The sequence below is a fragment of the Emys orbicularis genome, chromosome 14, assembly GCF_028017835.1.
Source record: "Emys orbicularis isolate rEmyOrb1 chromosome 14, rEmyOrb1.hap1, whole genome shotgun sequence".
NCBI lineage: Eukaryota > Metazoa > Chordata > Testudines > Emydidae > Emys > Emys orbicularis.
Window position 1 is genome coordinate 4,149,266 of NC_088696.1, and position 13,336 is coordinate 4,162,601.

The following is a 13,336-nucleotide window of genomic DNA, read 5'->3' on the forward strand; positions in this document are numbered from 1 at the left end:
AATTTACAGCAGGTTATTAGACGTTCCCACAAAGAGATTAGACTCCCCTAAATGATGGACTCTTTAACTGCTCCATAAAAACAAAACAAAGCACAACAAAAATCCCACCACGGGGGGAAAGTTGGAGGGAAGCGTGGAAAGCAAGGCAGAATTAACAGGCATCACTGCGGATGGCTGAAGAGAGGAGTTTAATTTAAAGAGTAATTTCATCTGGGATGAGCTGCATATGGCCTGAGGCTGAGAGATACAGAATAGCGAGGATGAGCATGCAGAGAGACACACAAAGACAGGGAGGGGGGAGTTCAGGAGTTCCTGTACAGACCTTCCCCTCCATGCCAAGACAGTGTAAAGTCCGTCCTAGCCATGGGCCACTCTTACCTGGGAACGACACAGGGTTCAGTGGATTCTCTGCGTGCCGCGTAGGACCTAGCTGCTGACTAGCTGTGTGGACTGCATGGTACAGGGACTACACCTGTTGGGTATTAAGGCCATTTCCATGTCACTTAGGCTCTGGTTTAGAAGAGACAAATAATTCTGTGTCTCCCTTGGGCTTACCCGACGCTTACCCTGTAAATTCCCTGAAACTCCTGGAGAATTGCCGGCTGAGGCCACGCGCCCTGGTAAACAGAGCCATTCAGCCCACATTCACTGACTCCGACAGCCCGGGCACAGCCAGGTGGGTAGGTCCTGTGCCAAGTGCCATCAGCTCCCGTTGGTTTGCAGGACTATGGTGGAGGGGGCAGCTAACTGCAGTCCGGAGCAGGAAGCCAGGTGGAAACCCCTTCAAAACCAAGCTCTGCCTGGACAATGACTGCAGGGCTCTTGGCAATGAGGCTGGCTCCATTTCACTCCAGCTCACATGGCTGCTCCCTGGGGTGCAGAATGGATCCCGTCAGCCTGAGCCTGCAGGGGGGCTGCTGGAGTGAAAGATGGGACACACATGGCAGCATTCTACTTCTCCCCTCAGCCCAGCCCCCAACACAGCCTGCTCCCCTTGGCCATCTCCCATCCATCTAAACAGGGCTTTGAAGCTGTGCTCCGGCTCCGTTCCAGCTCCACTGCTCCGGAGCTGCTCTGCGCTTCAGCTCCGCGCTCCGCTCCAAAGCTCTGCATCTAAACACTAACTCAGTGAACTAGGGACCTGCCCAGCAAGTCCTCAGGAGTCTGAAGTCCTCCATTATCAGCCCTGGCATGCGTGTAGGACACTCCTCTTACTTGCAAATATTTCAGACCTCCCTGGTATTCACACACACCATTTATTCCTGGGCCTGGCTGCTCAGTGTCTATTGGGGATGGCTCTGAGATTCTTGAGAGTGGCTCCTACAGAAGGAACATAACCTTGCTCTTCTCCAGGTCCTGCTCAGCCAATGAGGAGACCATGTGGAATGAAACCAGATTTTATTGACTGACAATCCCAGCATGACGAGCACAGAAATCACTGATAGCACCTGATTAGTATCATTTTCATGCAAACCCATTGCACTAGGATGCATTAAAGCTCCTCAGAGAGACTCCATTCGGGCAGCAGGCACTAGGGGGAGAGCCATCTCGGCTGGCACCTGCTCTCAGCCTGGTGCCTCACTAGGTTCGGTAGAAGTGCTTGAGAAGTTGCTTCTTGTTGATTTTTCCCATCTGATTGCGTGGGATCTCCTCCACCAGGAGCAGCTCTGTGGGGACAGTGTGGTACGCCATGGATTCCCTGGAACACAGAAACATACTTTTTCAATAATCCTCACCATCACGGTGGTACCTCCCTTCCAGAGCCACCAGATGGTATGCTCCACTCTCTTTGGGGACAGCACAGTAGCTGTAGACTCAGTAAAAGGAAGATGAATCTTCAAGAAGTGCTCCCTCAAGTCACGGGATGGTGGCACATACGGGAGTTAAGGGGTTAAAAAACCTGTGATAAGAACATCCAATAAAGCAGAAAAGGAAGAGGTCTCTGAAGGGTTATTCATAACCCTTTCCTCACCTAATGCAACACACACACAGAGCGAGGCTTCCCTTTCCAGGGATGTGAAGGCTTAACCCAGTTCTGGCAGATGACTCAAGTTCTACAGCCAGCAATAGAATGCAGCGGAGAAATCCCAATCCCGGCCTTAACTGACTGCACCACTGGGGGATAAACATGATCCTCTTAGTCCTGCAGGACCAAGCAGCTCTGTCCACAACTAGCTACCCAGCGAAGCACAACAGAGACACCCCGTAACGGGGCCATTACGGTGGGACATGGCAGGGCTCTGGCAAGGCTCACCGAGGAAACAAAGGGTCCTGGCAACATAGCAAGATCGTGGCGTGGAAGGTTCAGCTGATCTGAGTGTGAGGGACACGTCTGTGAAATCCCACTCAGAGGAGAGTCATTTCAGGAAGACCATGGGACAGGCAGCCTCCCGTTAACGTGTGACATCTGCCCTCCCTGGACCCACGACTCGCCACTTCCTAAGGATTCACCAACAGAGCTGCCTCATCGCTGCCGATTACCATAAGGCAGGGGTAGGCAACCTATGGCACGTGAGCTGATTTTCAGTGGCACTCACACTGCTCGGGTCCTGGCCACCGGTCCTGGGGGCTCCACTGCTGGTCTGGGGTACCGGCCGCCGGCCCTCTGCCAGCCGGGGTTCCATCTGCCGGCCCCGCTCAGCCCGCTGCCAGCCCTGGGTCCCGGCCACTGGTCCAGGGGGCTCTGCTGCCAGCCCTGGGTCCCGGCCACTGGTCCAGGGGGCTCTGCTGCCGGCCTGGGGTCCCGGCTGCTGGCCCAGGGATCTGCAGCCACCCCCAGCTGTGGTCCACTGGCCCCAGCCTGGGGCAGTGAGGGGTGCAGACAGGGCAAGGGGGGTGCAGCTCAGCACCCCCACCTTAAAAATTGTTCCAGTGCCACTGTGCTGGGATATTTTTAAGTCCTGATTTGCTGCTTACATCACTATCACGCCACGTGGAACAGCGCACTGCATTTGATGTGGCGATTAGAATGTACATGCAAGAACAGGAACCAGAATTTTCTGACAGATTTCAAGATTTCCAGCGATTTGGCCCAATGCTTGCTTTTCTAATTAAACCTGAAAAGTTGAACAAAGGTGACTTGGATTTGTCTATATTTCAGTGGATGGGTGTTGAAGATTTCGAAATGCAGCTCATTCAGTTAAAAAGCTCAGAATTGTGGACATCAAAGTGTGGAGATCTGTGGAGCACACTTGAAGCTACCGAGGGAGATCACGGGGCCTCTATTCTGACCTGCTGGACGTCCCTGCCAGTGAAATTTAACTGTTTGAAGAAAATTGCGTTGGCAATGCTTTCAGCATTTGGAGCCACATACCTGTGTGAACAGGTATTTTCACACATGAAATCGGTCCTCTGTCCCTCTCGGGGCCAAGCCGGTTAACAACTGATCACTCAGAAACCTGTGTGCAGCTTCAAGTATCCAAATCCGTGCTAGACACTGGAAAATTCAGCAAGGGCAAGGATCACACTAAACTGATCAGATCTGCATTTTAATTTAATTTTAAATGAAGCTTCTTAAACATTTTAAAAACCTTATTTACTTTACATACAACAATAGTTTATATATTATAGACTTAGAGAAAGAGACCTTCTAAAAAGGTTAAAATGTATGACTGGCACGCGAGACCTTAAATCCGAGTGAATAAACGAAGCCTCGGCACAGCACTGCTGAGAGGTTGCCGACCCCTGCCATAAGGGATCTGGTGTGAGCAGACCTCTCCCCCAATTCATTCCACTGAGGGGTGGCTATGACGTCACAATCACAGGAGTGTGATGTCACTGGTATGTCAGCTCCAGGAAGCTCCCTGCCTAACTCAGACACACACAAGCCCAGGGAAGCGCTGCAGAGGCCCTCAGGGAAGGAGTTCCACACCTGGGGCTTGACAAAAGACGTGGGTTTGCAGGGGGATTTGACGCATGGGCAGTAAGAGCCTTTTCCTAGCACAGGGAACTGGAAATCAGGTGCCTCCCAGTAGCGTCTGTGCAGACCCAAGGAGCTGGGGGAGCAGTGAGGATAACAGGGCCAAAAGGAGAGGCGCAGGGTGTTTGAGTGAGATCCTCCACAGCAGCTGGCCCTTCCCGAGTTTGCTGGGAGCGTCAGCCCTGGATTCACTTTCAACTGGGGACATGGGGACGTCCGCTCTATGATGCAGAGTGAGACTCCCGTCACTTGCGACCCAAACCAGATGTTGGCTGGGGACGGATGAGACAATCACAGTCCTACTGGGCTTCCCAGTCCCTTCACACCCCCATTGCCTGTGCACGCCAGTTGGTTAAAAAACGCATCACAAACCTCGGAGCGTGCCCCAGAGAGGGGAGGGTGAACTGCCTTCAGTGAGCAGAACGGATAGCGCCGAATGGATACTAATCAATCCTTACCATTAGCAGTGGCAGGGAAAACAAATGATAAATGCAGAGTAATATCATGAAGGAAAATGACACAATTCTGAGTGGGTCTCCTCGTTACTAGTCGCTTTGCCTAGAACGTAACAGATAAGCTCGCAGGCTGGCCAGCTATGCCCAAATGCTAACCTGTGTGCCCCTCACACCCAGACATGTACGCTCTTACACACGCAGGCCCATGCTCCTTCTCTCTGTCACAGGAGGGAGGCTCAGCACAGAACTAGCTCAGGAACCAAGTCTCTTTGGCCTTTGAAGAGCAGGGGGCTTGTCTCCTGCCTTCTGCTGCCTGCGTGTCACCAACCTGGGGCCATACCCAGCTCCGACAGGCAGCTCCCTGGCACTGATTCTAATGCAACATGCCAAGTCCACTGAGCTCTTCAACCGTCATCCCTCCCCCCCCTCCAAACCCAACGATCAACACATTCTACCATATGGACGGCTCTAACTCAGGACGGCGCCTGTCACCGGGAAACGAGATTGGAGGCGAAAACTGCAAAATGAATCACTCTGAAGAGGGACATGTGTCGCCTGCCAGTGAGTACGAGAAAGGGGCAAAACAAACGTAAGTGACACATAAAATAAAGGGAGAGACAGAGCGAGAGGGAGCCATGTGGACTGAGGGGAAAAGCCAGCGTGAGCGTGGTGCCTGGGAGACAGCACCAAGACAGCGCATGGGCGAGGGGCACGGACGCTTCCTGGGGCTCTCGCTGCCCCTTCTAAGGCACAGCAGGCACTGGCTGGATTTCTCCTCTCTTCACATTTGAATGGCTTAATTTGAAGGGCTCCTATCTTTGCTGCGCACGGGCAAAGAATCACAGTGTAAGCCGGAGAGGATCTAAGCACCATGAACAGAGGAGATGGGAGAGCTCTCTCCCTGTGGACTGGCTTGATTGAAGGGCAGATTGTGACTAGACAAAGGCGAACAAAGCCCAGACAAAGACAAAAGCAGAGAGGTCACAGAGCAGCACAGATCTCCCTGCCTGTGCTTTGGGAAGATGCACTAACTGGAGACAGTAAGGGAGGGCTGGTTGGAGCGTCTGGGCACACCTGCATGTGCTGGTCCAGACAGTGCCGCAGGAAACATCTGTGACTGCAGGCCTCACGCTAGAAGAGTAATTATAAACAGCGATGCATCCTGGCATTCTGGGGACTGCGCCGCGCTGGGCACCAGCACAGAGTCAAGGACTTCATTCAACACAGGCCAGGATGGTCTTTCTGGGCTGCCGTCTAGACAGTATGTGGGATGGTGGCTGTATGGCAAAGGCCTGTAATAGGTACGGATAAAGGGAACCACTGGAGACAATGCCAGTCCTATCAGTAAGACAAGCACAGTGGCTATCAAACAAACACTCTGTGGTGCCTTCATCTCCAACTTGCCACCCTGCCACACGCCCTGTCTCAGTGCCTCAGTCCCAGTGACAGGGGAAGTACATTCCTTTTTTGCTAGCAGAGCTACTGGAGATTTGCAAACACATTAGAACTGCTTACCCCTCTCCGGGAGGTGAGTCCCAGCCATAATTCCAAGAGCCCATCAATTTAAAGGCATGGAGCAGACTGCCAGGTACCTTCAGCCCCCCTGGGAGAAGCAGGATTCCCAGACTAGTGGGTGTAAAAGGAGTAATATGTTTTTACTGCGGGAAGCAGTGCCAGCAGGAGGCAGGATGCTGGAGCTCAGACTTGGCTGTTCTGTCCAGGGCCGGCTCCAGGCACCAGCTTGTCAAGCAGGTGCTTGGGGCGGCCACTCCGGAGAGGGGCGGCACGTCCAGCTGTTCGGCGGCCATTCGGCGGACGGTCCCTCACTCCGGCTTGGAGCGAAGGACCTTCCGCCGAATTGCCGCCGCAGATCGCGATCGCGGCTTTTTTTTTTTTTTTTTTTTGGCTGCTTGGGGCGGCCAAAACCCTGGAGCCGGCCCTGGCTCTGTCGGACCAGCCAGCGTGGGTTTGGTTCCTTTGTTTGATTTTTTTCTCCCACAAAGTAATTGTTTAATCAGAGCAGCAGCTGGCCAACTAGAATCTTCCTTGCATTTGCTAAATTGTAGTCTTCCAACTGCGATTTTGCAAATCCAGGGGAATCTTTAATTGGCCAGCTGTGCAGCCCTTGATGAAACAAGTGTTCCTACTGTTTGTGAAATAGCGCCAGCCTCCCCAGAACGATCCGCAGCCCTAGGGAGAGGAGTCTCCAGGAAAACAAATGCCTCCATGACTATATACTTTGCTAGTGGAATAATAAAATAAATAATAATAATAAACAAAAGTGATCCTGCTTCTCCGTCTCTCAGCTGCTGCGGAGGCTCCCAGAGTCCTCGGGCTTTCAGTGCAGAAATGCTGTGCACTGCATGCCTCTGAGCTACCGGCCCCTTTCCCACAACTGCACGTGCACATGGTGTTGGAAGGGCTCCCTTTGTTGTGCTGGGCCTTACGGCCCCCCCGCTGGGATGGAGAGGAGACCCGATGGATGGGCTTCCCAAGGCTGACTAACAAATGGACAGGAAGGAGGATGGGGGGGAGATAGCAGCATTATAGGCCGAGACCTGAGCAAAGGTCCTGCTTTGGTGGAAACAACTGGGGAGGAACCATGATGCTTCTCCCCCAGTGTCCCTGCTTTAGCTCCTGTTCTCGGTCACACTGTGTGTTCCGTGAGTGACGGTGCTTTGGGGCCTGTTCCCCCTCTCCCCTGCACAGCCCCTTCTGGCTACAGAGGGTGCAACTTCCACTAGCGTGGCAGAGAACCAGCTCATTACTGCACCATTCGTCAAGCGCACTTCTGGGGAGCGCAGCCCATTCCCTTCCATTACCTCCTCCGCGGCGAGTAGTTAGCACCGGGTCTCAGGACCTGCTGAGCTTTCCGCATCCCAGGCCCCGTGGCAAACAGTGCTGCTTACAGCCCGGTTCTGACCTAACGCATGACTTTGGTTTTGTTTGGGTTCAGTTAGTTCATTCCTTCTGGTGACCAACGCCCCAAACTAACAGACTGTCTGAGTGTGTTTTCGCTGCTCCGAGCCATTCACACCAGACGCCCCTTTGAGACCGCAGCAGTCTATGAGTGGCCTCCAAATGAAACCATGTCTTACTACTGAAATCTTCCATCACAGGACCCACGCTGCCTCTCCGTCACTCTGCACTTACGTCAATAATTACACACAACCAAACTATGTTACAAGCCCTTCCAACTGGCAGTCACACCGAGGAGCAGTGAGGGGACAGCGCAGGCCAGTGAGGGTGGAATCTTTCAGGATTTCAGCTGCTAAACTCGAAACTGTCTCTCCTGAGCACAGACTCAGGGAAATGTCGGACTGGAAGGGACCAAGAGGACACCTACTCCATCCCCCCACGTGGAGCCAGGACCAAGTAAACCTAGGCCATCAGTGACAGCCACTTTTCTAACCTGTTCTTAAAAACTTCCAAGGACGGGGATTCCGCAACCTCCCTTTGTAATCTATTCTAGTACTTAACTCCCCTTACTGTTCAAAAGTTTTTTTCTAATATCTAATCTAAATCTCCCTTGCTGCAAATTAAGCCCATTAGTTCTTGTCCAACCATCAGTGGACATGGAGAACAATTGATCACTGTCCTCTTTATAACGACCTTTCGTATATCTGAAGACTGGTATCAGGTTCCCCCCTCAGCCATCTTTTCACTAGACTAAACTTTGCTAATTCTTCCAACCTTTCCTCAGAGATTGTATTTTCTGAGCCTCTTATTTTTGTTGCTCTCCTCTGGACACTCTCCAATTAGTTCACGTCTTTTCTGAAGTGTGGTGCCCAAAACAGGACACAGTACCCCAGCTGGGGCCTCACCAGTGCCAAGAGGAGCAAGATAATTACCTCGTGTGTCTCAGATGCAACACTCCTGTTAATATGCCCCAGAATGACATTTGCCTTTTACACAGTAGCATCACACTGTTCACTCATATTCGATTTGTGATCCACCACAACCCCCAGATCCTTTTCTGCAGTACTGTTGCCTAGCCAGTTATTTCCCAGTTTGTAGTTGTGCATATTTTTCCTTCCTAAGTGTAATACTTTGTACTTGCTTTTTTTGAATTTCATTTGTTGATTTCAGACCAATTCTCCAATTTATCAAGATCATCTTGAGTTCTAATCCTGTCCTCCAAAGTGCCTGCAACACCTCCCCAGTTTGGGGCAAATTTTATAAGCATATTCTCCACTCTATCATCATCATCATCATTAATGACAATGTTGACTAGTACTACACCCAGGACAATCCCCTGCAGGACCCCACTTGGTCTGTCCTCTCAGTTTGACAGGATGTGTGAACTGAGTTTTTTCAGAGGTTTATAACTTGGCCAAATTTGAGTGGATTTTCATGGGAACAGCAAAAGGCACATTCCTGACTCAGTGGCCAACTCTGGCTACATTTCAGAGCCCTGCTCCAAAGCACGTGGGCACTAGAGTTTCTCAAAGAAAAGGTTGCCAGGATTTTTTTTTATGGTAAATCAACGTATCTTCTCTCCCCCATAACTTGTTCTTGGAATTGGATGAACCATATTGGCTGAAACTTTCCAAAATAATTCAGCATACAAGTCCCATGGAAACTGCAGCCCAAAGAGGTGAAGTTTGGCAAAGTTATAAGCAAATGAAAAACAGTATTATAATGGGAAGTATCAGATAACCTTAAGAGCAGGTTGCTATCAACCCCACCGATAGTAGACTGCAGCATTTGCTGTGCACTGTCCCATGACTGGCACTTACCTTGCCCAGTCCCTCAGGTCCTTGAGAGACAGCATCTCACCCTCCTGCAGTTTCACCACAGCACTGACCCGCTGGCCCCAAGTCATGTCTGGAGGTCCTATCACAGCCACATCTGGAGAAAGAGCAAAAGACTCAGCCTGAAGAAACTCAGACCCATTTCCCAGAGAGCAGGAGAAGAGCGTAAAAGAGCTAACTCTGTGCAAGCTGGTGAGACCATGGCCAGGTGGGCAGGACAGCCGTAGAGGGAAGGAGAGGATCGACTGGGGGAGGAATTACTAGGAGTAACAGGGTAGAGCTGACAGAAGAATACCAGGGTCTAATAGAGAGCGGAAAAGCTCCCCAAGTAGCCTGGATAAAGAGAGACCTGTCCTGCCCTGCACCTATTCCACCCCCTACTGGTCACCCTGCCCTGGCGGCGCACCGATTCCCTTCTCTCATGAAGGGTCGAGCAAGGAGGTCAGGGAAGATTTAATGAAAATTTCTCATTTCCAAAATCTGACGTGAGCTGCTGCTGAATCTGCACCTGGCTGTGAGTTTCCTGGCTTCAGCCACAGAGGCCCGGCAGCGCTGGGCTCTGAATTCAGCCTGCTTGTCACTCACACCCAACCCTGCTAATGGAAAGGCTGTGAAATGGCCTCCAGGCAAGAACCCTCAGGCAGTCTCACGTCGGCTTCTTCTGGGCTAAACCCAAGCAAGGCTCCCCAATGGCACCTCCTTCATATGCCTTCTATCCTCATTACTGCACCGCACGGAGACAAACCCAAACCAACACGGCAGCTAACACGGCCGGAACAGAGCTCTGCCAGTAACAAGAGCTCATGGGGCATTGTTACGGGGCGGCCATGGCTGCAAACACGCTCAGAGACCTGGGCTTCAATAACATTCTGGCCCAATTCCGCCCCCTCGCCAGTCTCCTATCAGCTGGAGGCCTGGGGGGCACTGCCAGCTGGGACAGAGATGCCTGGGGGAAGCTTGCCCAGTGCCTGCCTGCCCTGGGACCGTCTCCAGGTACAGCTTGAGCAATAACACTTTAATTTGCCCGCCCCCCTCCAAAGCCGAGAGCAGCGAACACAAGGTGCTGCACCTTACCTGCAATACTGGGGTGTGCTAGCAGATGGCGCTCGACTTCTAGTGCACTAATTTTATAGCCTCCGCTTTTGATGATGTCCACAGAGGTGCGGCCTCTGATCCAGTACGTGCCCTCTTTATACACCGCTGTGTCTCCTGCAAACAGAGCAAACGCTGCTTAGCGGCCGCTTCCTCCTCATGGCCCTGCCTGTTTTCCCAGTCCCGCCACTCCCACACGGATCAGTTCAGACCGCACCCCTCCATGCTGCCAGGCATGGATCCAGCGGGTCCTGCTGCTGCTGCTCAGCATGTGCCACCGCGCCCATGGAGCCACATTCAAAGCACTGGTCAAAACTCCTCTCTAGGACGAGACTTTGGCCCGCCCTCGGGCCAAAAAGTTTGCCCATCCCTGCCCTCGATCTTTCCTCACTCTCTCTAGACAGTCACCTCCACCTCGTGCACGTCTGGTTAGCGTAATGAGTTACCTGCCTCAGGGAGTCAGCAGAACCCACCTAATCATCTCCCAGCGGGACCCACACCTGCTACGAGGGGTGCTTGGTGTGTGTGGGGAGGTGCTGCCTGCTACATCCACAGCAACAGACAGTGCTGGAGGCTTTAGAGAGGAGTTTGATTTCTAAACCTGGGGTTAAACCCACCCACACCCGGCATGGTTCTGATGAAAAGAGGGGGCTGGTGCTATTACATCAAAAGGACGAGATTTTTACCAAACGGTGAGTCGAATTAGAACGGTCCTTTCTGGAGGGCTCAGAGAGAGAGTGTGAGTGTGGCAGGTGTGATCAAATAATTAGCCACTTGTACTGCAGTCTGGGAAGATTGAGAGAGGTCATCCCAGCACAGCCTGGCTAAATGCTTAACAAGCTGTGCTGCACTTTGGTAGCTACTTAAGATGATTAGTCACATTCTGCTAATAGAGCCTTTGCCACCCTTTGGGCTGGGCAGGGGGGTCTCAGGACTCCTGATTTCAATTGCAGACTCTTGATGGGAGCACAAGAGAGCTCTCAGCTTTAACCTATCCGTCAATCTCCATTCTCTCGTTAATGACACACAGTTGCATTGTGTCCACACACTGAGCTTGATTCCCCGCTGTGGTGTCACTGACGGACCTGATTGCACTGCTGGCTGCAAAGCTCAAATCGGAAGGAGACAGCTCATGAAACAGGAGCCTCAGACAAAGGCCTGAGTGGTTGAAATCAGCACGGCTACGGTTCAAGGGCCCTCCCTCGCTAGCCCCCCGGTGCTAACCTGCTTCCCCCGGCTGGTTTGGAACGTGGAACTCTGGTAAGTGAAAGGACACAGGGAGCCACAGTGCTCAGAACAACATCCTAGCTGTGGGAGGTCTGGCCTAATGGCTGCAGAATGGACTGGCCACCAAAAAGCTTCAGTACCAGAGAGACTGTCGCCACTATCCCGTGGCCCAGGAAACTCAGCCAGCCACATTGCAAAGCTTGGGGTCTCAGTGAAAGAGGCAGCAAGAAGTGATGCACAGGGACTGCTTTGATTCTCCTGTGTGCTCAGCTCTGGGGATCTTGGTGCATGGCCCCCGGCTGGGCACAGACCCACCAGTGCCATGATGCTCAATGGCTATCTCTGGGCTTGCAAATCGTTTCTTCCAGAGATGAATAGCTCTAAATTCACGGTCATAGGATTTTAAAAATAATAAATGTAACGATTTCAGGTATTTATATCTGTCCTGACCCAAAAAGGAGTTGGGGGCGGGGTGGTTGTGGTACTGCTACCCTTACTTCTGCACTGCTGCTGGCAACGGTGCTGCCGTCAGAGCTGGGCAGCTGGAGAGCGGCGGCTGCTGGCTGGGAGCCCAGCTCCGAAGGCAGAGCCGCCGCCAGCAGCAGCGCAGAAGTCAGGATGGCCTGGTATGGTATTGCCACCCTGACTTCTGCGCTGCTGCTTGCAGAGCTGGGCCCTCAGTCAGCAGCCGCCGCTCTCCGGCTGCCCAGCTCTGAAGGCAGCAGTGCAGAAGTAAGGGTGGCATGGCATGTTATTGCCACTCTTACTTCTGTGCTGCTGCTGGTGGGGCACTGCCTTCAGAGTTGGGCGCCTGGCTAACAGCCGCTGCTCTCCGGCCACCCAACTCTGAAGGCAGCGCAGAAGTAAGGGTGGCCATACCATGACCCTTTTTGGGTCAGGACCCCCAGTTTAAGAAACGCTGGTCTCCCCCCGTGAAATCTATAGGGAAATAGTATAGGGTAAAAGCACACAAAAGGCCTGATTCCACGGGGGCAGACCAGATTTCATGGTCCGTGACGTGTTTTTCATGGCTGTGAATTTGGTAGGGTCTCTCTCCACTGCCCACTATGGAGGCCTTAGGATCACCCTCCCTCTCCGATTATGCCATACTTCTGGATTGGCCTTTCTCTGAAGCCAGGCACCAGGCACCGGAGTCTGCCGGAGTAGTTGCTGTTGAGTGTCACAGGACCACTCTTCCTCCTGGAAATTGAGCGGCTACACCCAGGCTTTGAATCTGGGTCAATTCCAACAACATGTGCATTTCCACCAAATCGGGCGTCCACATGCCGTATCTGCATGTGGCACTTCCCTCAGTTTAGCCAGGAACCGAGACATTATCTCCAGATTTTCCTGTCTTCAGTTTAGTTTCTCATGTGCAATAATCAAAGTGTGCCCATGTATATCAAGAACTGTTTGGAATATTTTAAAAAGATGGGAATTTTTTTTAAGCGGGGACTCTCCTGATCTTTAACTCTTGGAGGTTGAAAGGAATTCACGCCCCATGTGATAAATGACCCCGTGTTTTCTAGACCTCAGGGCAGTCTGTGAGACTGACAGACGTGTAGAACGGAACATTAATTGAAATGTGACTTGAGGAGTGAGGAGCGGGTGTGGAGAACCATGTGCTTGTAGCCAGCGACCGGGGGTGTATTCATAAAGAGAAGACAGGAAGAGAGGGAATTTTGACCTAGTTCAACAGCAAACAGCGGTGTCCATGTCACCCGAAACTATTTACACAAAGTGGAGCTGCCATTTTTCCTCACACGGTGCCGGTTTTGTGACACAGACAGCTCTCCAATAGGAATGGGTTAAGTAATAATAAATAATAATAAATAATTAATGGAGATATCCCATCTCCTAGAACTGGAAGGGACCTTGAAAGGTCATCG

General features: G+C 52.0%; 1 protein-coding gene across 1 annotated transcript in view; it reads right to left on the reverse strand.

Annotated features, from left to right (window-relative positions):
* Positions 1–1,390: 1,390 nt before the first annotated feature.
* The window catches only part of ACSF3 (acyl-CoA synthetase family member 3), a 107,845-nt gene continuing 95,899 nt past the window's right edge, over positions 1,391–13,336 (reverse strand). Inside the window, exons 8-10 of the mRNA XM_065416609.1 lie at positions 10,203–10,337; positions 9,114–9,225; positions 1,391–1,699 (exon numbers count right to left, since the gene is read on the reverse strand). Coding sequence (XP_065272681.1) covers positions 1,582–1,699; positions 9,114–9,225; positions 10,203–10,337 — 365 coding nt within the window. The 3' untranslated portion in view covers positions 1,391–1,581. The remainder of the gene's footprint in view (positions 1,700–9,113; positions 9,226–10,202; positions 10,338–13,336) is intronic.